The sequence below is a fragment of the Podarcis muralis genome, chromosome 12 (genome assembly GCF_964188315.1).
Source record: "Podarcis muralis chromosome 12, rPodMur119.hap1.1, whole genome shotgun sequence".
Taxonomy (NCBI): domain Eukaryota; kingdom Metazoa; phylum Chordata; class Lepidosauria; order Squamata; family Lacertidae; genus Podarcis; species Podarcis muralis.
The window spans coordinates 50,637,277-50,663,751 of NC_135666.1; the positions used below are offsets into that span (position 1 = coordinate 50,637,277).

Genomic DNA, 26,475 nt, shown 5'->3' on the forward strand with positions numbered 1-26,475 from the left:
GAATTCCACAGCATTAAAGATCCATACAACATTTGCTTCCGATTCCATACAGAAAAATACATGGGAGTTAAGGAAGTATTCCACAATGAGGATGAGGGTGCCTTATCTCTAAAAAAAATTCTCATAATGAGAACTCGGTATACCGCAGAGGTATGGACTATTGGGAGCCACTGTGGGCTGAAGAATGTCTGGACTGTGGTTATTGAAAGACTGATATGAGTTGGAGTCATTTAGACATGCCCTTCAATGCATTGAGTGTATTTAAGGATATGACCCGGCAGAGAGATATTTTTGAGCATGTGGGTTGTTGCTCACAATAAAAGTCAGCTGGCTTTAAGGGACATCAGTGTATGCTGTAGGTCTTTGGCTTCTTCTTGCTATGCAAGAAGTACCCAGCCGTAAATGGAGTGCCTGATATATAGCTGAACTGGGGGAGAAAATGTGACTTTGGACTGACTGCCATAGTCACTTTTGAAAATGGGTATGTCTCTAGGGCAGGAATTGATGTAGTGATTGTGCTTGGGAACACCATAATTGGTTTAATCCTGCCAGCCATTGCCATGCTTTAATCTTCATTTTCATTGGTGGCAGTTCCGGCCTTTTTCATGTGTGAATAAATAAAATCTTGGACAACAGGTGGTACTGGTTATGGCAGCTGAGCCTGGGCTCCCATTGATGTGGCAAATGATAAGATGCTATTGCGTCATATTCATCGGTCTTAGGCACCCTTATGGGTTCTTCTGCTTGTTAATATTTGAAACTGGAAATGGGGGACTTCCTCAACCTCTGACTTTATCCCCAGGCTCTAACCTTCAAATGCATCTATTTAAGAATAAAATAGAGACTGTTTCTATGCTGACAGCTGCCATGTACTTTAGAATTGCTGAAAAAGAGCAAACAGCTTAAGAGTTCTGTTTTGATTAACTCTATTGTGATTGCCTGAATCTTGCTCACATTCTCTCTCTATCCGGTGTATGTTTTACAGACCTCCCAAGGAAGCCAACTACTGCAAAGAAGGAAGGTTGCATTTTCTACCTCTGCCAGACCCAGTCTCCAGCGCTGGCCCCCCTGATGGCAGTTGGCACTTCCCTGTAAAACCTGCCAAGCTGGACGCCACAGCTTTGAACGACTGCACTTTGGCTGCCACTGTGCCCTTTCCTGAGACAACCGACCATGCAGTCCTAGCCTGTCATGAAGAGCACTATGTAAGCGAAGCCGTGGAAAATGACCCATCAGACTACAGGGAGTACAGAGATGCTGGCACCATTACTGGTAGGTTGTTGGCCAGTTGGCTATTGACTTGGCTATTCTGTCTATCTCCTTGGAGGTAATAACCTGCCTCCCCTGCAGAAGCCAACAACATTGCTTCTTGCAGAGCTAAAATTAGGCATACTTGACTAGATTCCAGAAAAGATTTATCTGCTTGCAGGGCTACTGACACTGCTCTAGATTCTCTTTTGGGAGATGCCTCATGAAGACAAGCACAGGAACTCTAGTATTCTCAGTGAAACTGGTTATTGTTGTTGTTGTTATATTTCATTTCATTAATTCATTCATTCCCCACCCATCATCAAATAAATAAATAAATAATCCCCCAAGAACTCAAAGCCACAAATTCTTTCCTGTCCAATATACATTACTGTCAATCTGTTGTTCTCTGGCCAGGAAGGTCTCTGCAGCGCTCAACCAGTCCTAATCAAAAGTATAGCTAGGGCAGAGAGGGTTCTCTCATATGTCTCTGAGGAGAAGAAAACAAGTGACTGATTAGACTGCCTAGAAGTCAGCTCCAGTATGAAGGCTTATGCTCCATCTGTTGTCATGAGGCGAACCAGCAGCTTCAGTGTTGCCCTCATAGGGGTGCTGAGAGGGGCCGTCTGAGCATACACAGAACTGTTTCCTGAGGCTACAGCTTCGCCACACCATGTACACCCCATCACACACACAGTTCACTTTTGTGATTGGGTGGGATGAAATAATTGTTTTTGACTTCACAAGGTAAGTTCTCCCTGGGTTGGAAGGCACATGGATGTTTGAGAGTGATGGGGATAATGTTTCTCTGCAAGTGTGATGCAGCCTCCATTAATTGTAAAAGTCTGGAATTTTAATAGGTGCTTGTGGTTACTGTCTTTGGCTGCAATTGCTTTCTTTTCATTCTTAAAGGTTGTTCGGGCCGTTGAAAAGTAGCGGGCATATTCCCATAAAAAATCTTGAATTCAGTATTTTTTGCAGGTCCTGACTGGATCTCATCGGGATTCAGTTCAAGCACAGGGATTTAGGGTTATGTGCACCCCAAACACCCCTGTGATGATTCAGGCATTTCTGTTTTGCTTTAAAAAGATTGCAGGTAAACAGAGGGCCTCACGTCAGCATCAAGAAACTGAATTTCTTACAGGAAACATATGCTCCGGGCATGTTGCAACAAAATCGTGCTTATGACTCCTCTTTCTAAGTATTCCAAGATCAGGAAGAATTTAACTCAATATCCTCCTTCTGTTTGAGTGTCAGAGCAGCTCATCTGACCACAGATTATCTCTTGATAATGTGCCATAAAACAGAAATGCAGGTTTCTTGATTCTCTCATCGTCTAATAAGCTAAAAACAGTGTTATTTTATACACTTCCTTCTTTCATAACATCCTGCAGGGAATCCTTGAATGAAGGTTCATTCAGGGACTGATACAGATTGTACAAAATGGGGGAGACATAGTAAGCCTACATTGGGCTATCTTTTGGGATGGTCTTCAGCACAAGGTTTTCATGAAACTTTTTAGCCAAATTATAAATGTGCTGTTTCAGTTATTTAACTGAAATCTGACCTCCTTAGGGCTAACATTTATATTGGTTTGATAATCTCCTGAGCGTTCTGTCCAACTCCACCATTCTTTAAGCAATTTTTTTGTTTCTCAGTTTGCAGTTCTCTTGGGATTTTCATTCTTTCCCCACGTCCAGGTGACTGTCATATCTATATTGCTTCTTCCTTCTGCAAAATCTTCAAGAACCAACTTCTTTTACTTAAGCAGTTATACACAATGATTTTTGCACTATTGAATTTGCACTGCCTCTTAATGAATTTCCCTCTTTTCACTTCTTTCCCAGTGTTTCTACTAAAAGTTTTCTCTTTCTGGTTTTTGGACTAGCTTCCTGGCACTCTTCAAAAAATACTGAGCTTCTCATTCTAATACTCTCAATCTCTCTCCCTCCCTCCCACCCTAAGTTGGTGGCTGCTGTGTCTGTTGCTGGATTGCACCACTTCAAACTTCAGGGGGTACCTCTGTGACTACCACCATCCTCTTCAGTGTGCCTAGATCAAATTCCTCATTTTTTTGCATGTCACTTGCTTCTTCTGCAGATATATCCCCAAGTTCCATTCCTTTGTTGTTGTTGTTTAGTCATTTAGTTGTGTCCGACTCTTTGTGACCCCATGGACCAGAGCACGCCAGGCACTCCTGTCTTCCACTGCCTCCCACAGTTTGGTCAAACTCATGCTGGTAGCTTTGAGAACACTGTCCAACCATCTCGTCCTCTGTCGTCCCCTTCTCCTTGTGCCCTCCATCTTTCCCAACATCAGGGTCTTTTCCAGGGAATCTTTTCTTCTAATGAGGTGGCCAAAATATTGGCGCCTCAGCTTCAGGATCTGTCCTTCCAGGGAGCACTCAGGGCTGATTTCCTTCAGAATGGATAGTTTTGATCTTCTTGCAGTCCATGGGACTCTCAAGAGTCTCCTCCAGCACCATACATAGTAGCATACATGTATGCTACTAAGGCATGAGACTCTCTCAGTTTTACCTGGGGGTGCCAGGAACTGAACTAGGGAGCTTCTGCCTACAATGCAGATGCTCAACCACTGAGCTACAGCCAGACCTATGGGAAAGGGTGATATAAATGGATGCACTGCCGTTCCCACAGAGTTGTGCTTCATTTCCCCCCCGACACCTCAGGCAGCAAAATGTCTGGAGGAGACCCTGCTTGGGAGCCAAGTTGTTATGGGTTTCAGGGGTGGGACCTCCCCCCTCCCCCCAAACCCTATAAATTAATAAATGGTAGGATTTTGATTTTTTAAAAAATATATATTTTTTTATTTTTACAGATAATTTCCCAAAATCACATAACATACTTTCTTATCTTATACAATATTTTGGACTTCCATCAACTCATCTGAAGATTTTTCAATCTTTATCACTTAATCTACATTTCGTAATTTCTCTGTTACTTTTAATTATCCTTAACTAATGGCTCTCTTCATAATCTTGAATCCATGGGATTCTCAAGAGTCTCCTCCAGCACCATAATTCAAAAGCATCAATTCTTCGGCGATCAGCCTTCTTTATGGTCCAGCTTTCACTTCCATACATCACTACTGGGGAAGCTTATTTGAACCATCACCTTCTCTAAGCTCAAATTGCAACTTGACTCTCATTTAAAATGTCTCATTTGTGATGGGAACAGTCTGTCATGTAATTAGTATCAGGAAGCCCCTAAAAGCTCTCTTTTCCCAGCAACTTGGAATGAGCAAGGTATATGGAAAGCACTTAGCTCGTGAGATGCTGCGTTAGAGCTGCATCACAATTTCCAAATGTAGATATATGTCTCTATAAAAATAGCGCACATAAATAATTATCGTTGTGGTTAATTTCATTTATTTATTCCCGGGATGTGTCTCAATGTGATTTACAATGCAGTAAAAACCATGCATAGAAGAATTTCATATGTAAAAACATCTAAGACATTTGCACGTATGAAGGCAATGTTGAACAACAATTCACATATGAAATAAATGTAGATCCAGTATAGATAACAATTGGATAAATGTCTCCCCTTAGAAGTCTTGTTGAATAGCCATTCCCCCACCCCATGTCAGAGCATGTTGAGAGGCTGCAAGTACATATTCTCCTAAATCTTTCACACTATAATTTTCATTTAATGTGCTTACTATTTACCGCAAAACAGTTCAGTGTCCAGGTTCAGCTGCACTCCACATTTGTGAGTAATTGGGAACCCATAATCCCCAGCAAAAAAAGTAGCCTGCTGGCTGGTCCATAATGTTTTCACTCACTGTGAGAGAGGTATGGATTTTCTATCAGACTTTCAGTGGGAAAGTAGAATGAAGCTTAACTCTATTGATATGCTGAATAAGTTTGATATGGCTAAGGAGCACTAATGAATGGAGCGCATTAAATGCTTGTCCTAACCTTGTCCTCTCCTCCCACTAATATTTTTCACTGTGCCTTTTTATATACCTTTTTCTAACCTGTTTGCTACTTCCTTTGTCTCTATTTGGAAGTTGCTCTATTTGCATTCTGCCTTGCATTAGAAGGTGACATATGAAGCTATAGCACCATCTAGTGTTCTTGCCTTCAGTGTGATTTTCTACTTCTAGGAGAAATTTTGGAGGGATGCCCTGGCCGTGAAGTAGGCTACTTGTTCAACTAGCCCAAATCTGGAAGTGCAAGCCTTTCTTTTTTCAAAGCAGGGTTCAGTATAGTATACGTTTACCTTGACATCCTTGACACGTGACAGATTCCAGAGGAAGACATATATGCACAGAAAGACAGAGAGAGACTCTTGTGGAACTTCTAAAATATCAAAAGATTTAAACCACAATGAATTTGTGGATTTGTTAGGTGCTTTATAAAAAATCATAATCATTTTTACTTTTGATTTCCAAGATGGGTTTTTAATCTTTTAATACAGTTTATATTTAACTGTATTGTGGTTCAGTTTAAATGCTGAATTACAATGGTAAATGAATAAAAGGCGCATTGTTAACAGTTATGTTCTTTGCTTTCTATGAATAGCGTCTTGCTTCTTCAGCGTCTCCCTCCATCTGTCTGGACAGTGTAGGTTGTAGAAGTATTAGGGGATAACAAAAGCCTCTATTCTTTCTGGTGGTGCAATCTTATTTTTTTGGTGAATATGTCTTGTTATTGCAGAAGAGGAACTGTGATAAAAAGCACCATTTGTTTTTCTTTCTGGGTTTGCTGTTTAACTTTTCTATTTCCTTTTGACTGGAGTAAAGATCTATATTGGTGGAAAACAAACCCCACTAATGAGTATACCTGCATGTTATTCTGACATGTTTTTGATTTTATAATATATTGTGCATCAGTCTTTTCCAGATTATTTTAAAGTAGCTTTTATCTCAGGTGCACTGACGTGTGGTATATTTCTTGGAAGGGTTATTTTAAAAAATAAAAATAAAAAAGGTCAGTTCCTATTGTAATTGCTCAATATACAACAGATTCTAGTAACAAAGCCACTGTTGTAAGAATATTGGTGTCCATATGTCTCCTCACTTTGTTTTGTCAACAGATGGCCTTTCTCACTTGTCAGGTTACCGATCAGTTAATAGCAAGACCAATCTGCCTCAAAGTCCCTCCAATGTATTGGCAGACTTCTTCCCCCCTTCCCACGACAGCAGGCAGCTTTTGGCGATACAGAGATCCCTTAGGAAAGGAAGACCCCCATCCTAATTTCATCTTGCCTTATGTCAAAGTAGCTGCCCAGAGTAGGATGGGCATTACCAAAAAAAGAGATAGGAAATGCATCTCCTAACCCCCCCCCCAAAAAAAACCCCTTTTAGCATATGCTAATATATACATGTCTTTGTCCATGGAGTCTTCTTGGCAGGGATACTGGAGTGGCTTGCCAGTTCCTGCTCCAGGTGGATCACATTTAGTCAGAACTCTCCACTATGACCTGTCCGTCTTGGGTGGCCCTGCATGGCATAGCTCATAGCTTCTCTGAGTTATTCAAGCCCCTTCGCCACAACAAGGCAGTGATCCATGAAGGAGGAGACTCTTGAGAGTCCCATGGACTGCAAGAAGATCAAAACTATCCATTCTTAAGGAAATCAGCCCTGAGTGCTCACTGGAAGGACAGATCCTGAAGCTGAGGCTCCAATACTTTGGCCACCTCATGAGAAGAGAAGACTCCTTGGAAAAGACCCTGAAGTTGGGAAAGATGGAGGGCACAAGGAGAAGGGGATGACAGAGGATGAGATGGTTGGACAGTGTTCTCGAAGCTACCAACATGAGTTTGACCAAACTATGGGAGGCAGTGGAAGACAGGAGTGCCTGATGTGCTCTGGTCCATGGGGTCACGAAGAGTTGGACACAACTAAACAACCAAACAACAACAACAACAAATATACATGTGTCGAAAGAAAATTAGAAATTGTTAGTATAATTTAACTAGAAATACAGTACATCTCACCATAGTGTGGAAGATTATAGTGAGGCGATGTGTGAGCCTGCTTGGTTTGCTGCCAAGTGCTTCAAGTCTCGCTCCTTATGACTATTTTATCTTTAAACCGGACTTAAATCAGGAAGAGCTTCTAATGCAGAATTGCTTTCTGGAAAGAAAGGCGCATGGCCACCCTCGACCAAGGTCTGCTTTGGGTAGCCCATCTTGGGTAGTTTTTCTTTAGCTGAATAGCTCAAGTGGTTAGAGCATGCTGCTGACGATGCCCAGGTTGCAGGTTCGATCCCTGTATGGGACAGCTGCATATTTCTGCATTGTAAGGGGGGTTGGATTAGGTGATCCTCATGGTCCCTTCCAACTCTACAATTCTATGATTCACTTTTCTACTTCTCTTTAAAAGCCCTTTTAGTTGTCTTTTGAAAATGATTTAATGGGAATGTTAATTCAACTACAAATCTCCTCCTCACATGCCAGCTTGTTGAGGTGCTCTTTCCATTACTTTTTGCAAAGAGTCACTATCCTCTGCAAATTAGTGCACACTGTCTTAAGTGGGTAAGAGAAGTGGAGCATATCATGAAGTTCATTGTGACAGCTGATGCGTCATTGAAAAAGTGATGTTTGCATGTCACTTTCATGGTGCAAAAATGTTCCTTTTCAACTAGGCCTTTGCATGACTTGATCTTCATCCTATGCCCTTTTTAAAAATACTGGCTCTTTGGGGGGGGGGGTTATTGAGTTGTTGGTTTTGTTTTGATTTTATGTACAGTATTTGATTATTTTATGTGAACTGCCCTGAGATCTTCAGGTATAGTGTGGTATAGAAATTAATTAATTAAATGAATAAATAATAATAATAATGGTGCCCTAAGCTTAGAACAGTGTTACAGGCTAGGAGGAGGGTCCTGCATAACGATGGATATTCCTGAAACCTTGGGGCCCACATCCTCCAGAAGCTGGTGGGGCCATGTTTTGCTGTGAAAAAGCAAAGCCTTTGACCTTTACGTGCTAATGCGTTTCTCAGGAACTCGGAGGACCTTGTTAGTACAGTGGTACCTCGCAAGACGAATGCCTCGCAAGACAAAAAACTCGCTAGACGAAAGGGTTTTTTGTTTTTTGAGCTGCTTCGCAAGACGATTTTCCCTATGGGCTTGCTTCGCAAGACGGAAACGTCTTGCAAGTTTGTTTCCTTTTTCTTAACACCGTTAATACAGTTGCGACTTGACTTCGAGGAGCAACTCATAGCACGCGGTGTGGTAGCCTTTTTTGAGGTTTTTGAAGACTTTGGTGATTTTTGAAGCTTTTCCAAAACTTTTCTGACACCGTGCTTCGCAAGACAAAAAAAAACGCAAGACGACAAAACTCGCGGAACGAATTAATTTCGTCTTGCGAGGCACCACTGTATACATATATGTATACTCTCTCTCTCTCTCTCTCTCTCTCTCCCCCCCCCCCCACACACTATATATATGTTCCAGTATTTAAGTATCTAGCTGAGGGGTATCATTAGTCTATGGAACCAGATCCTGTCTCCTTTGGAAATATGATCTAGGAGCTTCTATTAAATAAATTCTCATTCTGGTTTTGCATAGAGGAGACCATATGATTTTGATGTCTGTTGTCTTGCTTTAATGGCTAAAAGTTTCATCTATTATCAGCAAATACCCTTTTGTGAATACATAACAAAACAAAACAAAAAAGCATTCTGCCCATCCTTGAGTATTATCAGTTGAAGCACCAGCGGGTGGCGCTGTGGGTTAAACCACAGAGCCTAGGACTTGCCGACCAGAATGCTGGCAGTTCGAATCCCCACAACGGGATGAGCTCCCGTTGCTCGGTCCCTGCTCCTGCCAACCTAGCAGTTCGAAAGCACGTCAAAGTGCAAGTAGATAAATAGGTACCGCTCCGGCGGGAAGGTAAACGCCATTTCCGTGCGCTGCTCTGGTTTGCCAGAAGTGACTTAGTCATGCTGGCCACATGACCCGGAAGCTGTACGCTGGCTTCCTCGGCCAATAAAACGAGATGCGCACTGCAACCCCAGATTCGTCCGTGACTGGACTTAATGGTCAGGGGTCCCTTTACCTTTACTTCAAGCAGTGGTGGGGCTTCCATTAATTGTCAGGTGTACAGATCTGTGTCATTCCCTACTCCTTTCTGCTGCCTTTCTGGTCCAGGATGCAACTTTTATTGCAGAGGACCACTTTTGTGCCTGAATTCTGAGTCATTGAGATTACTGAGCACCAGGTGGCACTAGTTTACCTTTCTAACACAGCAGTACAGTACTAATAACATGAGATGTTCAACGAGGGGGAAAGGTGTTCATTTAAAACATCCTGCATTTACTTTGGCTCCCCTGGTAAGCTGTTTGGTTTGGAAAGGGAGGGTTATCTCTTCTCTCTCCTGCCCCTTAATCCCAAGAAGCAACCTGCTGGCTCTAAACACTCTTTCAAATTAAAACTTCAAAAAGCTTTAAGTCCCTTTAGGATTCTGGTTACTGTGCAGTGTTAATAGCTCTCCCCACAACGCTGTTTTAAAGGCTGTATTATTTGCAGTCGAAAACATAGCCATGGCTTTCATTGAGAATTGGCACCCATGTGCTATATCTGTGCCCCTTGTGCAGAATCTTTTTTTAATTGTCTAGTGAAAGCTTCAGTAAGCATTAATGGGATGAAGGATGAATGTGATAGCAAGTCCCAGAACTGATCTTTGCACAGTTCAACAAATCCGGTGGCTCCTTCTTTCCTTATTAAGATAATTGGCTGTTCTCTTTGGGCTGAAAATAAGTTAAGTAAGAAGCTTTTGGTAGGTGTAATGAGCTCACGGAAGGACAAGCAGCGAGACTCTTTATCAAATAGGCATAAGAGACCAAGGTGCAGATACTGTGACTGAATCACAGACTTTTGAGAATCCAGGAAGATTTGTCCCTTGCTCTGAGGCTCCCTTAATGCCATTTATGTCTGCTGCATTCATACATTTTATCCCACTCAATCCAATTGCTGATGTAAGATATCCTAGAAAAATGTGCTTCCATCTTGGGTGAGAGAATCAGTATGGTGTAGAGTTCAGTGTTTTACTCAGGACAGGGATGCCCAGCTTCAGATCCCAGGTCACCTGGTGACCTTGAGCCAGTCATGAACTCCCAACCTACCTCACAGTGTTGTAAGAATGAAATGGATGGCTAGAGAAGTATGTATGCCGCAATGAGCATTTTAGGGGGGGGAAACAAAGAAAGCTTTAAATAATCCAAGGGAAAGTACAGGTATTGCTGGTTATTTTGGAAACAAACAAACCTAAGATTTATAATCTTCATCATTATCATTACAGTGGTACCTCACAAGACGAATGCCTCGCAAGACGAAAAACTCGCAAGACAAAAGGGTTTTTGGTTTTTTGAGTTGCTTTGCAAGACGAATTTCCCTATGGGCTTGCTTCGCAAGACGAAAACGTCTTGCAAGTTTGTTTCCTTTTTCTTAAAACCATTAAGACGAAAAATTCGCAAGACGACAAAACTCGCAAAACGAATTAATTTCGGCTTGCGAGGCACCACTGTAATATTTTAACTGGATTTTTTGTGATCATGAAACTAAATTTACTATGTTCCCCAATTCATAGTAAATCAGTGTTGGCAAGTTCACTCTCTTAGTCCACTAGCAGCATATCTAATTTGACAGTGAAACCAAAATCATAGCACAAGCATGTTTCTTTTTTTCATTCACGTTGGTGCAGTATTCTTGGCATCCATAAAAGACCCAGGCACAGTGGGGAGGTTTTGTGCATTGAGAGAGCTAAAATAATTGTGACACACATCCTGTCAGCCCTTGGCATGTATTTATAGTCAATGCATTTAGGCTTTTAAAAAATGTAGCTCCATAAAAGCACATGTAACTGGCTTCAGTGGGATGGCTTTATTTTGAAATGTAGGGTTTTGAATTAAAAAAAAATGCAACAAAATGAGTAAAGTGTTTTAGCTGAAGATAATGCCTGACATCTTTCTCATTCCCTGTCTTAGCACATGGGAGCTATTTTTCGTAAAACGTTTTTCTTTTGAGGCTTCCTTGAGTCACATGGCGATGAGATCACTGATTCCCAGCAACATTGCTTTGTCATAAAGGATGAGGGAGACTTCTTCCCTAGTAATGCTGGGGTAGAAGTGATAAAAGCCTTGAACTAGAGATGAAACAGGAACAAATAGCATGCAATTACTAGGCAATTTATATTAACAGCTGCTTGTCGTCTTGCTCCTGGAAAGCAAGGCTGTGTGGTTCTGTTTTTTGTGGTGTGGTTGCTGTGGATGAAATAGACTGCAAACCTTTAGGAGTATTGCAATACATTTCTTCTATCAGAAACAAAAAGCTCACAGCTAATGCTGGTAACAGGTAGCCCATATGTACATACTAATAATAGCATCAGAGTTTAAAGTCTCTGGTCAATCTTTTCTTGTCTAAAGCACATGGAATAGCAGAAATATGAGATGATATAGAAACACACACACTCCGACCTCGGAGCATGGGAAGTCCGCCCAAAAATTTATAATTTGGCATAATATTTGGATTGTTTGATTACTGGATAATTTGAATAATTTGGAATGTTTAGTGTGGTTTGATTGGATTGTTAAAATGGAAAATTTAATAAATATCGTTTACAAAAAAGAAAGAAAGAAAAAAAGCACATGGAATAGCTTTACATCTTGGGCAAGCGTTCCAGTAGGCAAACTTGCATGGAAGCAAAGCCTGTTGACAGAAATGCTTAATGTTATAGTTTCTGGTTTCTCTAGTTGTAGCTCATAAGCATCGAAATGCCCACATTTTGAGACAAAAGCTTCTTATTCAGTTTCTTATGAAATGTTTAGTCAGAGCTTCTAAGCATTGCAGCACCCTCCTCTTTCAGATGGTATTTTTCTGGAGATGATGGAATGTGTTGGATGGGATTTTGCTGATGTGGCTTGTATTAAATCACAAGTGTTTCTATTTTTATTTTGAAAGCGGTGTAACCCAGTTTCTGTGCTTGCCTTTCCCCTCTCTTTAGATGTGTGCAATAGTACAAATCTTCCCGAAGTTGAAATCATCAGCCTGCTTGAAGAGCAGCTACCACACTACAAGCTAAGAGCAGACACCATCTATGGTTATGACCACGACGACTGGCTTCATACACCTCTCCTTTCTCCTGATGCTAATATTGATTTAACAACAGAGCAAATAGAAGAGACACTGAAATACTTCCGTAAGTCCAAACGTATTCATTTGTCCTCAAATGCAATTACCTGTAGAATTTATGAGTTGCCTTCTCCCCATGTACCCCAAATTTCCTCAGTTTAGCAGCTATTCTTGGATAAATAATGCAATATGTGGGATGGATCACATTGAGAAGTGTCACTGGTACAATAGAAATCATGAGTGTGTATCTGGTCCTTCCGTGAAGGACTGCATAATATATGCAAAGCAGGTGGAAAACACAGTGGGGAAAATATACCACTCATAATCGCATTTCTGTTGTAGGCTGTATGTGACATTTTAAACCCAGCTAAAAGCATTTGGAATGTAGCTTGCATATGTCAGTTTCCTTGAAGTGCATGGCTTTCCTTTGGCTTGTAATACAGCGGCAAGCTAAGATGCTGAGGCTGCAGTCCTACAGGCAAGCTGCTTAACTCTAGTTGGGTCTGGTGGGAATGAAAAACAGCAGCATAGGTTGCTAACCTACAAGCCATCGCAACCCAGTTGGCGACCAAAAAGCAAATGGGAGTCAAACTTCAATTAAAACAAAAATTGGAGTGGCCTTGAAAAATCTCTCTTTTTTAAAAAAAAAATTATTAAGTACAAATTAGAAAACATACATATTTACAACAAAAGAAAAAGAAAATACATATAACCAAGGGAAAAAAAATAGAGAATATTTTGTCTCTTTTCATATTTACAGTTATTTATACCTCTATAAAATGCTATTCACAATAAAGGAGTGAAATGAAAGATAAGATATCGGAAAAAAGGGGAAAAAAGAACAAAGAAAAAAATAAAGAAGTAAAAGAAAAAGATCATAGGTGAAAATTTTTAAAAGTAGATAAGTACTCACAATACATAGCTGTTTCCCATCTATATTTATATTTAATTGTATAATTTCATCTTGTCCTTATCTACCTTAAATAAAGTGTTTTTTTCCCTCATTGAATTTGTGTTCAGATGGACTGACTATGGCTAAATAGTACCATACTTTACAGCTTAATGTCTTGTGACATTAAGAAATACCCTTAAAATATCAGCACAGTTTTTTAAACACACACAATGTCTTATCCTTTTGTAAGTAGGTCAGTTAAACTTTCAGAGAAAAGTACCAAGAGATTAAACCTAGATTTGAAGTGTGGGCCTGTACAATCAACTCCTCCTGCTCAATGTATGTTCATTTGCTTGCCTTTTGGGTACACATCTTTCCCCAAGATTACAGTGGTGCCCCGCAAGACGAATGCCTCGCAAGACGGAAAACCTGCTAGACGAAAGGGTTTTCCGTTTTGGAGGTGCTTCGCAAAACGAATTTCCTATGGGCTTGCTTTGCAAGACGAAAATGTCTTGCGAGTTCCTGCAGGGGTTTTTTCCTCCCCTCCTTTTTCCCAAGCCGCTAAGCCGCTTATCAGCTGATCCGCTAAGCCGCTAAGCCGCTTAACAGCTGATCCGCTAAGCCGCTTATCAGCTGATCCGCTAAGCCGCTAATGGGCTTGCTTCGCAAGACGAAGAGACTCGCGGAACGGATTCTTTTCGTCTTGCGAGGCACCACTGTACATTTTTTAATGTTATGACAATGTTGTTTTTTCAAGCACCTAAAATGTCGCCATTTTGTGGTGGGGTTGGAGAAGTAGGTGATGTTTTCCATGCAGTTTTCCATCTTTTGATTGGCTGAATAATAATAATCTATGGATGTGGTGGATATAATCCTTGATTGTGTAGTAACTGACAGCGAATGGGCTGCCAATGGGCTACCAATAGTCTGCATTAAGGAAAATAATCTAAATCTGGCATTAACTGCTTCCAGGTCGCTGATCCACAGCCGCTGTTTCATCCATAGTTGCTGTTATTTACCGTATTTTTCTGTCTATAAGACGTCCCCAATTATAAGACGACCCCCAATTTTAAACTTTTAAAAGGCGGGGGGAAATATAGTCTTATACACGGAAAAATAAGGTATTTCAGGGATCATCCTAGCAGTTCGAAAGCATGTCAAAGTGCAAGTAGATAAATAGGTACCACTCCGGCGGGAAGGTAAACGGTGTTTCTGTGTGCTGTTCTGGTTCACCAGAAGTGGCTTAGTCATGCTGGCCACATGACCCGGAAGCTGTATGCAGGCTCCCTCAGCCTGTAAAGCGAGATGAGCGCCGCAACCCCAGAGTCGGCCACGACTGGACCTAATGGTCAGGGGTACCCTTACCTTTACCTTTAAGCACTTTCTGCTTATGTTGGTTTGATAACATTGTATTGTATTCAGAAACAAGAACAAAAAATGCATTAAGATTTGCTGGTGATTTGCTCATAACTGTTGCTAGAATGATTCTTGTCACGCACTGTTTAGTGAATACTGAAAGCCACATGACTACTGTTAATTTCCATTAGCCTCTGTCACATGCCTAGTGCCTCACTATTTCAGTGTTTCTTCCTCCATAACTTCAAGTACAGCTTGCATCCTTAGGGTAAGTGGAAGCAGAGAGAGCTGGAATCGTACCTAAACAGGATATAGATTAAAAATGGCCACAGCTTTGTTTTGGGTGGGGGGTAAAACTTGCATAGGACAGTTTGTCTTGGCATAGGACAAGGATCCAGACTTGGGACAGGTTGACTGATGATCGGCGGAGCTTTGCAGCCTGCATGCTGAGAAACATTAATGGGAAGAAGGCAAGATGTTCAAGAGGGATGGGGACAATTTGGAAAAGCACTTCGGGTTTTTGTGTGTGACAGTCACAGGTTCCTTGTATCATGTAGCTGTATCCTTGGATGATCTAATATATAAGTGGCATTTGAAGTATCTGAACAGAATTATACGGCTGTAAAGAGAATTAATGAGTCATTTTTGTCTGATCCCTTGAAGCAATAGAATTTTCTAAGCTGTTCTGTACCAGACATATGTTGAGAAGCTGTCCATTTGAAAATCTGCACAAAAATAAATTCTACAACTTTGACCAAGTAGGTTACAGTGGTGCCTCGCAAGACGAAAATAATCCGTTCCGCGAGTCTCTTCGTCTAGCGGTTTTTTTGTCTTGCGAAGCAACCCTATTAGCGGATTAGCGCTATTAGCGGCTTAGCGGCTATTAAAGGCTTAGCAGCTAAAAGGCTATTAGCGGCTTAGCGGCTATTAAAGGCTTAGCGGCTAAAAGGCTATTAGCGGCTTAGAAAAAGGGGGGGGGGAGCGAAAAAAATCGCAAGACTCGCAAGACGTTTCTGTCTTGCGAAGCAAGCCCATAGGGAAAATCGTCTTGCGAAGCGCATCGAAAAACAGAAAACCCTTTCGTCTAGCGGGTTTTTCGTCTTGCGAGGCATTCGTCTTGCGGGGCACCACTGTATTTGTTTGTCAAAGCGCTGTTAAGGCTCTTGTGTTACATAATATTGTTATGCTGATTTTGTAGAATGGTTTATCACTTTTCCTCTACTATTTTTCAACATTGTAGATCTTTTACTTTAGCTTAGAGTTGACTACTTCCTTTCTAAGTTTTCTTTATTTTGCTACTTTTTAATATTTCATAAACCAATAGAAGAATGTTTCATGTTACAAGAACGTTTTGCCACTGATTTTAAGATGGCCGTACATGAAGAAAGGAATTTCAGAGGAGGCTGCAGCATAGAATATTTAAATTACAATTCATCCAGCAGTCAAGCGCTAATTAATTTGGGTCTGAATGGAGACAGCTGCCTCCTTTCCCACTACAAATGTGGAATTCTTGTTCTTTTTCTTAACTACTGCTACTGTTGAAAAGCAGCGTTCTCCAACCTGGTGCCCTCCAGACATTTTGGACTACAATTGCCATCAGCTTAATCCACACACCTCTGTAGTCCAATATGTCTGGAGCGCATAAGGTTAGGGAAGAGGCTCACTTTGCTTAGCTTACCTGCCTTCTGTCTTTAATTGAATTATTACTTCTATTGAAGTTCCACTGGATTCCCTATGTCTACTAAAATATTAGCAGCAGTTCATGCAAAGTGCCACATCCCCGCCGTATGGTTGTAGGAGTTTGGCAGAGTCTCTCTTTGGAAATAATTGCAACTTCACTCAAATCTTCTGTTTGCCACTAAATAGGTTTTTTTCCTTGCACAACTTTGTATGCCCTGTGCTTTGTGATCTTTGTGCCATTGTCAGTTGTGTATAGTACAGGGCATTCAAGATGGCAGACTCTAAGCCATGGGTAGGCAACCTAAGGCCCGGGGGCTGGATCTGGCCCAATCGCCTTCTAAATCTGGCCCACGGACACAGTGTGTTTTTACATGAGTAGAATATGTGCTTTTATTTAAAATGCATCTCTGGGTTGTTTGTGGAGAATAGGAATTTGTTCATTCCCCCCCCCCCAAAAAAAAAAAATAGTCCGGCCCACCACATGGTCTGAGGGACGGTGGACCGGCCCCCTGCTGAAAAAGTTTGCTGACCCCTGCTCCAAGCAATGTAAGATGTATCAACATAGTGAGTCAGAATCAATTGAGTAATCTATTTCAAGCCTCCCATGCTTCAGAAGAGCTATTTTAAATAAATGCCTGTCTTTTGCAGCAAGGAAAAATGACGTTTCTCCTGTATATGGAGTGCTCTAAAATACTGTTTGGCCTTACATATATTAACTATTACTTTTCAAATACAGTGGTGCCTCGCAAGACGAAATTAATTCGTTCCGCAAGTCTCTTCGTCTTGCGAGTTTTTCGTCTTGCGATGCACGGTTTCCCATAGGAATGCATTGAAAATCAATTAATGCGTTCCTAGGGAAACCGCCTTCAGACCAGGTCCGGGGACAGTCTGTCCCCCGACCTCTTCTGAAGGCTGGGGGGGGGCGAAAGTCTTTGCTCCCCCCCGCCTGCATTCAAAAGCCCTCCGGGACAGCGGAGAAACGCGCTGCGTTTCTCCGCTCTCCCGGGAAGGCAGGCAGGGGGGAGCAAAGACTTTTGCCCCCCGCTGGCCTTCAGAAGAGGTCCAGGACCTCCTCTGAAGGCTGGCGGGGGGCGAAAGTCTTTGCTCCCCCCCCCCTGCCTTCAAAAGCTGTCCGCCCAGGCTTCGCGGACCTCTCCGCAAGCAGCGGCAGCGCTGCCGCTGCTTGCGGAGAGTTGCCAGCATGCCGAAGCCTGGGCGCACCGAGATCAGCGCGCCCAGGCTTCGGGGACCTCTCCGCAAGCAGCGGCTGCCGCTGCTTGCGGAGAGATGCCGGCATGCCGAAGCCTGGGCGCGCTGAGATCAGCGCGCCCAGGCTTCGCGGCCCCGTCGCCCGGCATCGGGGCATGGTCCCGATGGCGGGCGGCGGGGGGAGGCGTTCCCGCCCGCCCCCGGCATCGGGGCATGGTTCCGATGGCGGGCGGCGGGGGGAGGCGTTCCCGCCCCACCGCCCGGCATCGGGGCATGGTCCCGATGGCGGGCGGCGGGGGGAGGCGTTCCCGCCCGCCCCCGGCATCTGGGCATGGTCCCGATGGCGGGCGGCGGGGGGAGGCGTTCCCGCCCCACCGCCCGGCATCGGGGCATGATCCCGATGGCGGGCGGCGGGGGTAGGCGTTCCCGCCCGCCCCCGGCATCAGGGCATGGTCCCGATGGCGGGCGGCGGGGGGAGGCGTTCCCGCCCCACCGCCCGGCATCGGGGCATGGTCCCGATGGCGGGCGGCGGGGGGAGGCGTTCCTGCCCCACCACCCGGCATCGGGGCATGGTCCCGATGGCGGGCGGCGGGGGGAGGCGTTCCCGCCCGCCCCCGGCATCGGGGCATGGTCCCGATGGCGGGCGGCGGGGGGAGGCGTTCCCGCCCGCCGCCCGGCATCGGGGCATGGTCCGGGGCTTTTAAATTGCCCCGGAACAGCGGAGAAGTCCCCCGCTGTCCCAGGGCTTTTTAAAATGCTGGCGGGCGACAGCGGAGGCTTCGCTCCCGCCCGCCAGCATTTTAAGATTGCCCCGGACAGCGGAGAAGTCCCCCGCTGTCCCGGGGCTTTTTAAAATGCTGGCGGGCGACAGCGGAGGCTTCGCTCCCGCCCGCCAGCATTTTAAGATCTCCCCGGACAGCAGAGAAGTCCCCCGCTGTCCCGGGGCTTTTTAAAATGCTGGCGGGCAACAGCGGAGGCGCTTCCCCGCTGTCCCGGAGATTTCCCTATGGGCTTTCGTCTTGCGAAGCAAGCCCATAGGGAACTTCGTCTTGCGAAGCGCCTCCAAAACGGAAAACCCTTTCGTCTAGCGGGTTTTCCGTCTTGCGAGGCGTTCGTCTTGCGGGGTACCACTGTAAATAGGACCTGGTCTTCCCTCTCTCCTTTTTAATTATGGAAATATTGATCCGCTCATTTTGACTAAATCTGCGTAAATATATTTATTGCTGCTTAGTTTTTTCATGGAGCTTGTGTGTTAGATAATATTTTTAAAGGTTCATTTAAAAGTTGGTATCTTAACTTCACTGTATATATAGCCGTAGTGATGCTCTGAATTGTGCATTGTTTCACCTCTGATCCTTCATTTCTAAAGATAGTGGCTGCTGCCCAAGTAATTTCTAGCAAAGGCCATTTAGGGCCACCCTATGTCTTGAGGGTGAAGCAATTCCAACTGTTTTTAAATTATGTGTTGGTGATTTTTTTTTTGTTCTTTACATATCATTTATGTAAAGATAAGACTAGCAATAGTCTTAAGAATTTCTGTATAAATATTAGTTTTTCTTCCTCTTGAGTTTGCCCAGTGAAACAAGTGGAGTTCTCAGCATGCAGTGGGGCTTTTCCATCACTTGTGCCCTCTGAAAAGCCAATTCTGAGAGTTGGAGGACCCTCTGAAACAGAATGGGATATGGGCCTGAGGCTGCAGCTGAGAAGATGATTTGCAGAATTTGGAGAGATATGCACCTGTTGTGCATGCAAATGTGCCGTCTGCTCACACAGAAGGACCTCTGAAGCTTTGGGAATCTGACTCAATATCCATCCCATCTGAAAGCTTTGGTGTAATAGCAGTGTGCTGTAATAGATGACGAGATATTTTAGTAAATTCATCCTATACCAGAGCTAACAAAAGCTAAACCCAGGCAGCAGATATGCCCTTTTGAAAGAGCTACTTGATCTTTTAATTCACTCACAAAAGGAAATGTTAGTCTCATTAGACCTCAGAAAGTAACATTTGCTTACAATCTTCTTAGAATGCAGCCAACTTCTTCACTTGTTTAGTTCCTAACTGAAGCAAAGTCCAGTGATCGCTTAGCTACTTATTCTAGCTCATCAAGCATTTAACCTTTGCATTCCACAATCTGAATTGGCTCCCCCCCCCCCCCCCAGTTGTGAGAAAATCTGAGCTGGGAATAGTTAGTGTGACACCCTCAGATGCTATAAATGGCTAAACTCTACTAAATGCCATGATGGGACCAAAGACTGCTAAGTAGTCTTTTCCCAATTCACTCTACTTTGGTTTTCTAATGTTAAAACAACTGAGTGTCAGTTTGGAGCATGTAAAGGATTGTGTGGAATGTTAGTCTTTAGTAGCTTTTTTTGTAGGTGCTCCTTTTCTATGGATATTTAATTTGTTTACAAAAAATACATAGAAGCTGCCTATGACAACCCATGATATACCTAAATAATAAAACAAATTAAAATGAAAAGAAAAAAGTACACCATAAAGTAATAAATGAAATGCAGTTAGTTGCTCAAAGGTTGCCATTGATAAAATTCCAGAAAACCTGAGTATGTGAGTGTGTTTTGAACACTGTTGGCATTTGTCACTGCTCAGAGAATATATGGTTCCATTAAATGGGGGCCACTAGAGAGAAGGCCCTCCCATTGGTTGCTGCTAATAATGGAGATTATGGCACAATCAAGAGACTCTCCTCAGCTGCAGTGCTTGAAGAGGGAGTAAGGAGAAAGGTTGAAACTAAAACCTTGAACCTGGCTCAGTAGCTTATAGACAGCTAGTGCAGTTCCTTTAGGAGCAGTGTGGTCTGTGCTTGATAGGTAGGAGATCAAGGAGAATTAACAGGGGCACATTCCTTCTGCCTCTCTCTGACCAACGGTAACCATGCAAAGGTGACCAAGGCAGCTTGTGCACCAAAACTAGGCCTTAACCCGGAAATAAAGTGATCTAGCACCGAAACCAGCCTCAACAGGAAACAAACTCTTCAGGGTGAGAGGGTTTTGCATCCAGGTAGGCTTGAATCCCAGAAATTAGTCATGCCATTTTTTAAAGATAGGTTTCCAAATAATTGAATTTTATGCGAATGACTCATTGCCCTTGCCTTCTTGGCAAGGCGGGGTGATAATATTAACCTGCACCAAATGCAAGTGCGTTGCTAATAGGTTTAAGTACTGCACTATTTCTGCTACTGCTACTCCCGCTGGCTTCAAAGAGAACTGAAAAAAGAGAAATCTGTTCCTGAAGAAGTCTGATAATCTAAATCAGGGTTTCCCAAATGTGGGTCTCCTGCTGTTTTTGGACTACAACCACCCTGAGACCTTCAAGTATAGGACGGTATAACAACAACAACAACAACAACAACAACAACAACAACAACAACAACAACAACAACAATAATAATTTATACCCCACCCTCCCCGCCAAGGCCGGGCTCAGTCAGTCAGTCAATTCAGTCAGTCAATAAATTAAATAAATATAAATTCAGTCAGTCAGCCAGTCAGTCAATCAGTAATCCCTAGCTAGCAGGATCAAGGATGATGGGAATTGTAGTCCAAAAACAGCTGGAGACCCAGGTCTGGGAAATCATGATCTAAATCCAGAATTTGGGGCTAGGGGCAGGAAGAACAGAAGGGATTTTACATTGAGCTTTCACTTGCATACTCAAGCAAGCAGCAAATATGTCTTCCTAAAATAATTGTATATCCTCTCTTGATTTTTGGGGAGGGGTGGAGTAAGAATCGGAACTACACTGTTGCAGCTCATAATTTGTAGTGGGTGCTATTATCGTCTCAATTTATTTCATAGGCTTTATCTTTTTTTATTCCTGGAGGCAGCTGCATTGTTTGAAAAAGGGCAAGTGTAAAGGGCATATGAAGATCCTATCCTTGCCAGATGAGCACTAGTTGCTCTTTAGAAATCGATGTGCAGGTTTGCTATACTGAATACTTAATTGAATTGCAGCTGACTGTGACACAGGTTTTAGGACACTTGACACATGTTTTAAACACATAGGTATATTTATTTATCACACTAAGGTGGTATAAAGTCTACATTTAAAGGTAAAGGGACCCCTGACCATTAGGTCCAGTCGTGGCCGACTCTGGGGTTGCGGCGCTCATCTCGCTTTATTGGCTGAGGGAACCGGCGTACAGCTTCCGAGTCATGTGGCCAGCATGACTAAGCCGCTTCTGGTGAACCAGAGCAGCACACGGAAATGCCGTTTACCTTCCCGCTGGAGCGGTACCTATTTATCTACTTGCACTTTGATGTGCTTTCGAACTGCTAGGTTGGCAGGAGCTGGGACCGAGCAACAGGAGCTCACCCCATCGCGGGTATTCAAACCGCCGACCTTCTGATCGGCAAGTCTTAGGCTCTGTGGTTTAACCCACAGCGCCACCTGTGTCCCTACAATTTACATCAACATTAATGGCAGGAGCAAGCTGCAGTGAGCCTTGTGCACTTGGGCTTCTCCCTCTCCTCCTCCAGCACAGCTACTTTCACTTTCGGTTTTTATTAACCACACCTGCCGTTTTTTCGGAACCGGACAATCTGTGGTTAATCGTAACTATGGTTTGTTAGCCATCACTTAGGGGTTGGCTATAAGGTAAACTGGGGTTAATAATATGAGAGAGAGAGAGAGAAACCAAATGTTAAACCTTCCAAATCCTTTGTGGCTGTGCCGGAAGAGGATGCACATTAGTTAAAGCCTTGATGTGGCTTCTTCCCATCACAGGAAATCAGCAATTGGGAGTGGGGTCTGTGGCTCGCCACGCCTTTCACAACATGTCACATGCAGTCAGTCACAGCCCATCATTCGCTCCTCTAGTAACCACTCTGCCTGCACTGTTAGAATTCCCCTATCTGTTCCAATTCCTTCCCCTCTCTTTTTAAGTTTCATGTGAGAGAAGAGGATTAAACTGCACAGCTCCTGTGTCACTTTAGACATCACCTTTTTCATTTTTCTGGTCACCATTAGGAGTATCCAACCAGTCAATTTTGAGCCCTTCTCCGGGCAGCCCTACCCGGATCCTTCTGCCAAGTCTACTCTGATTATTGCCACTGCTTTTCTCCCTTTTGCCACTTCCACCTCTGCCTTTGTTCCCACGGTGGTTCTCTGGCTTTTTCTCTGCTTCTGCCTGTTCTTTATGTGTATATCAAAAAAGGATCTGTTTGGGTTTCTTTGCTTCTGCATCTAAACAGAGCAAACGCTCCAGATGATTGTGAAATCTACACACACACACACACACACACACACACACACACACACTACTGAGGGGCGGAGTGTTGTAGCAAAAGCCAAATAAACGCAGAGTGTATATAACAACATTAAAGGTTAAGAACTTCATTATATTGTCCAGCAGGATGTGTTTATTCATTTGCTTATCCAAGTTCTATTTTAATCTCCTGCAACAGATCATCAGTTTGCATATCTGAACAGATGTGTGCTCCTAATTTCATCTGCAAACTAATGGAAAGCTTGGATTTTTAGGAATATTTCGAGAGAGAAGGGAGAGGAAGGAGGTGATTCCTGTATTCCTGTTTGTACAAAATGGCTGTGGTTGGCTGTAATCCTTTTTGTGCTCTCACAGAAGTTAGGCACTTGATAAAATGGATCACTGGTTCAAAAGAGCTTTAGTCACCCACATTTCTGGGTGTGGGACACACACACAACCCACGCCGGTTTGTTACAGCATTGTGTTAGGGGTACATATTAAGATACGGTGATGTGTTAAGTGATCAAAACCTGATGTTGCCATGTAACAAGTTGGAGCTTAACTTGGATCTTTTTGTGTTATAGCAGTGGGAATCATTTCTTTCTGTTTTGTGTCTTCTGGTGAGACACATCCTAGCCAGCATAGTAAGAAACAGCAGAATTGCATTTCCTCCCTCCATCGCTGCATCTCTTTCGGAGCCAACTGGTCTCCATGGCAACATATTGGACCGAAAGAGATGCGAGGAGTGGAGCGGGAAAGGAATGAGTTAGGAACCCCCAAGTGGTGCTGTGTGTCTCCAACGTCAGAGTCTGAGCCTTTTGATAGGACGGTTTTGTTAACTCCCATTCCCAGCTCCTGTGTAAAGCCGCCTTTATTAGAGCAGGCACTGGTGCAGCTGCTGCAACAAACCTCTCCCTTTTTTATTTTTTGAAGTTTTTATTTTCTCCTTTTCATTGTCTGCCCCTTTCCGTTTCGGCTCCTGCTTCGGGCTGAAGATGTCCAGCCTCTCCCCGGCAGTCTCCCAGCTCCTTGGCAGAATGCAGTTCTGCAAAGGCAGGGAGGCATGGCTGTGCTTCACTTGACCTCTGTAGCATCTGTATAAAATCTCCTCTCCTACGTTGCCCAAGGAGATAGCGGACTATGCAGAAATTCATTGAAGCGGATTACTATGAGCTGGACTGGTATTATGAAGAATGTACGGATGGTAATTATCTGCTCTTTATGGCATGCCTGTGAATAGGGGCTTTACCTTCTAATATATGTCTTTCTGTCTTCTATACTGGGAGAACTGCTGTGGGGCTGTGCAGCTAAGGTAGGCAGCTTTTGGCGTTTCCTATCATACATTGAAGGCATGGTACAGGAGACTGCTGTAGGGCTTTTTGCCAGTGGGAGTGGCAGCAGTCCATACGTACTGGAAGATCTTTTCAGCAAAAGAAAATTACTGCTAAATGCTTATTGTGATTGCTGCTACTACAGCTGGAGCTTCAATACACACTCAATTTGCTACGGTGAGTGGGAATGGGAAGCCTGTATTATAACAGGCACATATCATAGTGTGAGATGTGGCAAGATGCATGGCATATATTAAAGGCTGCCAGGCAGAGACAGCTGAGTTTCGCATAGAAAATCTTCATTGTGGGAAGTGATTAGAGCAACTGCTTCTGCCTCAATCATTAGGTTTGAACGTCGGGATCAGGTCTCCTTTGTCAGCTCCTCTCGAACTTTCCGTTTTCTGCCAGGATGGCAGTGTCTTTTTCATAACCCTGGATGTGATCATGAGTCTCGTGATAAAGGTGGGTGTGAGGAGGAGGGGCTGAAACTGCACCACCCGCCTTGCGGGAAAGTCAAATCTTCTCATTCTGGCCACAGAACTGAATGGGAGCCCAAGATGGAAATACAGAGGCCACAAAGGTATAGCAGTTCTGTTGGCCTGGATATTCGTTTTAATAAATAAAGAAGGACCATGATTATAGCGAGGGCAAGGTGGTGACTGAGATGAGCATAGCAATAACCAGGAATTACATTTCAGTGCAAAGATCTAGCGTAGTCTAGGATAAGAGCAAACTTTCAAATACACAGGTAAAATATTAAGAGTACTAGCCTGCATTTCACACACAAAAAAAACTTTTCCGCCTACAAGCCTTGAGAAACTGATGAGCTCCTCATGTATATATTAAATTCAATGTTTGCAAAAGCTCCATACCTAGAATGCATATATGTGAGGGGAAAATATTTGTTATATCAATTGTTTTCCCTATGAATTTGTCCTTTGAAGAGTTAATCTGACTGATATAATTTCTTATGGTTTACTGGCCCTGTTTTGAATGCTTAATACTCTGACAGCTATACTTTTCCTTTTCACTACTCTGCCATTCACATTGCTAAGCTGATTTTCAGAAACATTCTGAGAGATTTTTGGTGAAATAAACTGAAAGTGAAATGGCTGATGCTGTTGAAATAAAACTGTGAACTCTTCCCTATTTTAAATCTCACCACAACAGTTTTGTTGTCAAAATTACACTGTCCTGTTTTTCAGAATTTCTGACCACATAGAACTTGTTAATTGAAAGTATGCTGGGCGATAGGCGTAATAAATTACAGGGTGGAAGACTAGTAGGATTGCCACTTTGCTGGTTTTAAACTGGCCCAGCCCAGGGGTTATGGTTTTGTCTCTTGAACAGATTGTCTTTCTTCCACCCTCCATAATGTTTACTAAACAATTAAAAATATATATCTAGGTTCCCCCCGAAATCTTAATAGCTTCAAAAGTCTTGTGCATTAGAGAAAAGGACAAACTCCTCTTTTTAATAAGTTTGGCTTCATGAACTGTATCTACTGTCTCTGAAGAATAGGAGTTTGACCTAATTTTCAAATGACATGATGAAATGCATCTAGTTAGGGATGTCCAAGGAACCATCAGTTTTCCATTTAAATGATTTCTTCATTAATTCAGATTTGCAGCACTGTGGCACACATACGCCAGAATACTTGCGCTCAAAATATGGTATGACTTGGTGAAAATGATAGAAAGATCACTTGAATTTTTAAAGGCGAGAATATGAGAATAAATCAGTAAAGAATGCTAATTAACTTCCGCAATCTACCGTTCTGCCTTTCAGCATATGCAATATAATGTATATTACCTTCAAAATGGCAGTGTTGGGGACAAATTGGCAGGTAGGGCCATTAGTGGATCCAAACTTCTTATTCCAGGTTTCAGTGTTCAGAATTAGTAGTAATAGGCATTCAATTTTATTAATTGCCTAATACAAAACATTTCTAGGCATCATGTACATAATTTTAAGAACGACTACCAGGTTTAACAATAAAACAATACCTCCCTCCCCCTGAAAAAAATGTATTGTTGTTGTTTAGTCGTTTAGTCGTGTCCGACTCTTCGTGACCCCATGGACCCCAGAGCACACCAGGCACTCCTGTCTTCCACTGCCTCCCGCAGCTTGGTCAAACTCATGCTGGTAGCTTTGAGAACACTGTCCAACCATCTCGTCCTCTGTCATCCCCTTCTTCTTGTGCCCTCCATCTTTCCCAACATCAGGGTCTTTTCCAGGGAATCTTCTCTTCTCATGAGATGGGCAAAGTATTGGAGCCTCAGCTTCAGGATCTGTCCTTCCAGTGAGCACTCAGGGCTGATTTCCTTAAGAATGGATAGGTTTGATCTTCTTGCAGTCCATGGGACTCTCAAGAGTCTCCTCCAGCACCAGAATTCAAAAAAATGTATAGTTGATTATAATAATTCCCCAGAAGC

At 43.1% G+C, this 26,475-nt stretch overlaps 1 protein-coding gene across 2 annotated transcripts in view; it reads left to right on the forward strand.

Annotated features, from left to right (window-relative positions):
• Positions 1-26,475, forward strand: part of TRAK1 (trafficking kinesin protein 1) — a 141,361-nt gene that overhangs the window by 47,248 nt on the left and 67,638 nt on the right. The window contains exons 2-3 of one of the 2 annotated variants that reach the window (XM_028751067.2): positions 986-1,272; positions 12,222-12,416. Coding sequence is in view for 1 of the 2 variants with exons in the window: in XM_028751068.2 (XP_028606901.2) it covers positions 23,850-23,913 (64 nt within the window). In the remaining variant the exon portion in view is untranslated. Of the gene's footprint in view, positions 1-985; positions 1,273-12,221; positions 12,417-23,538; positions 23,914-26,475 lie in introns of those variants that run through there. The other variant, XM_028751068.2, reaches the window with a different exon arrangement.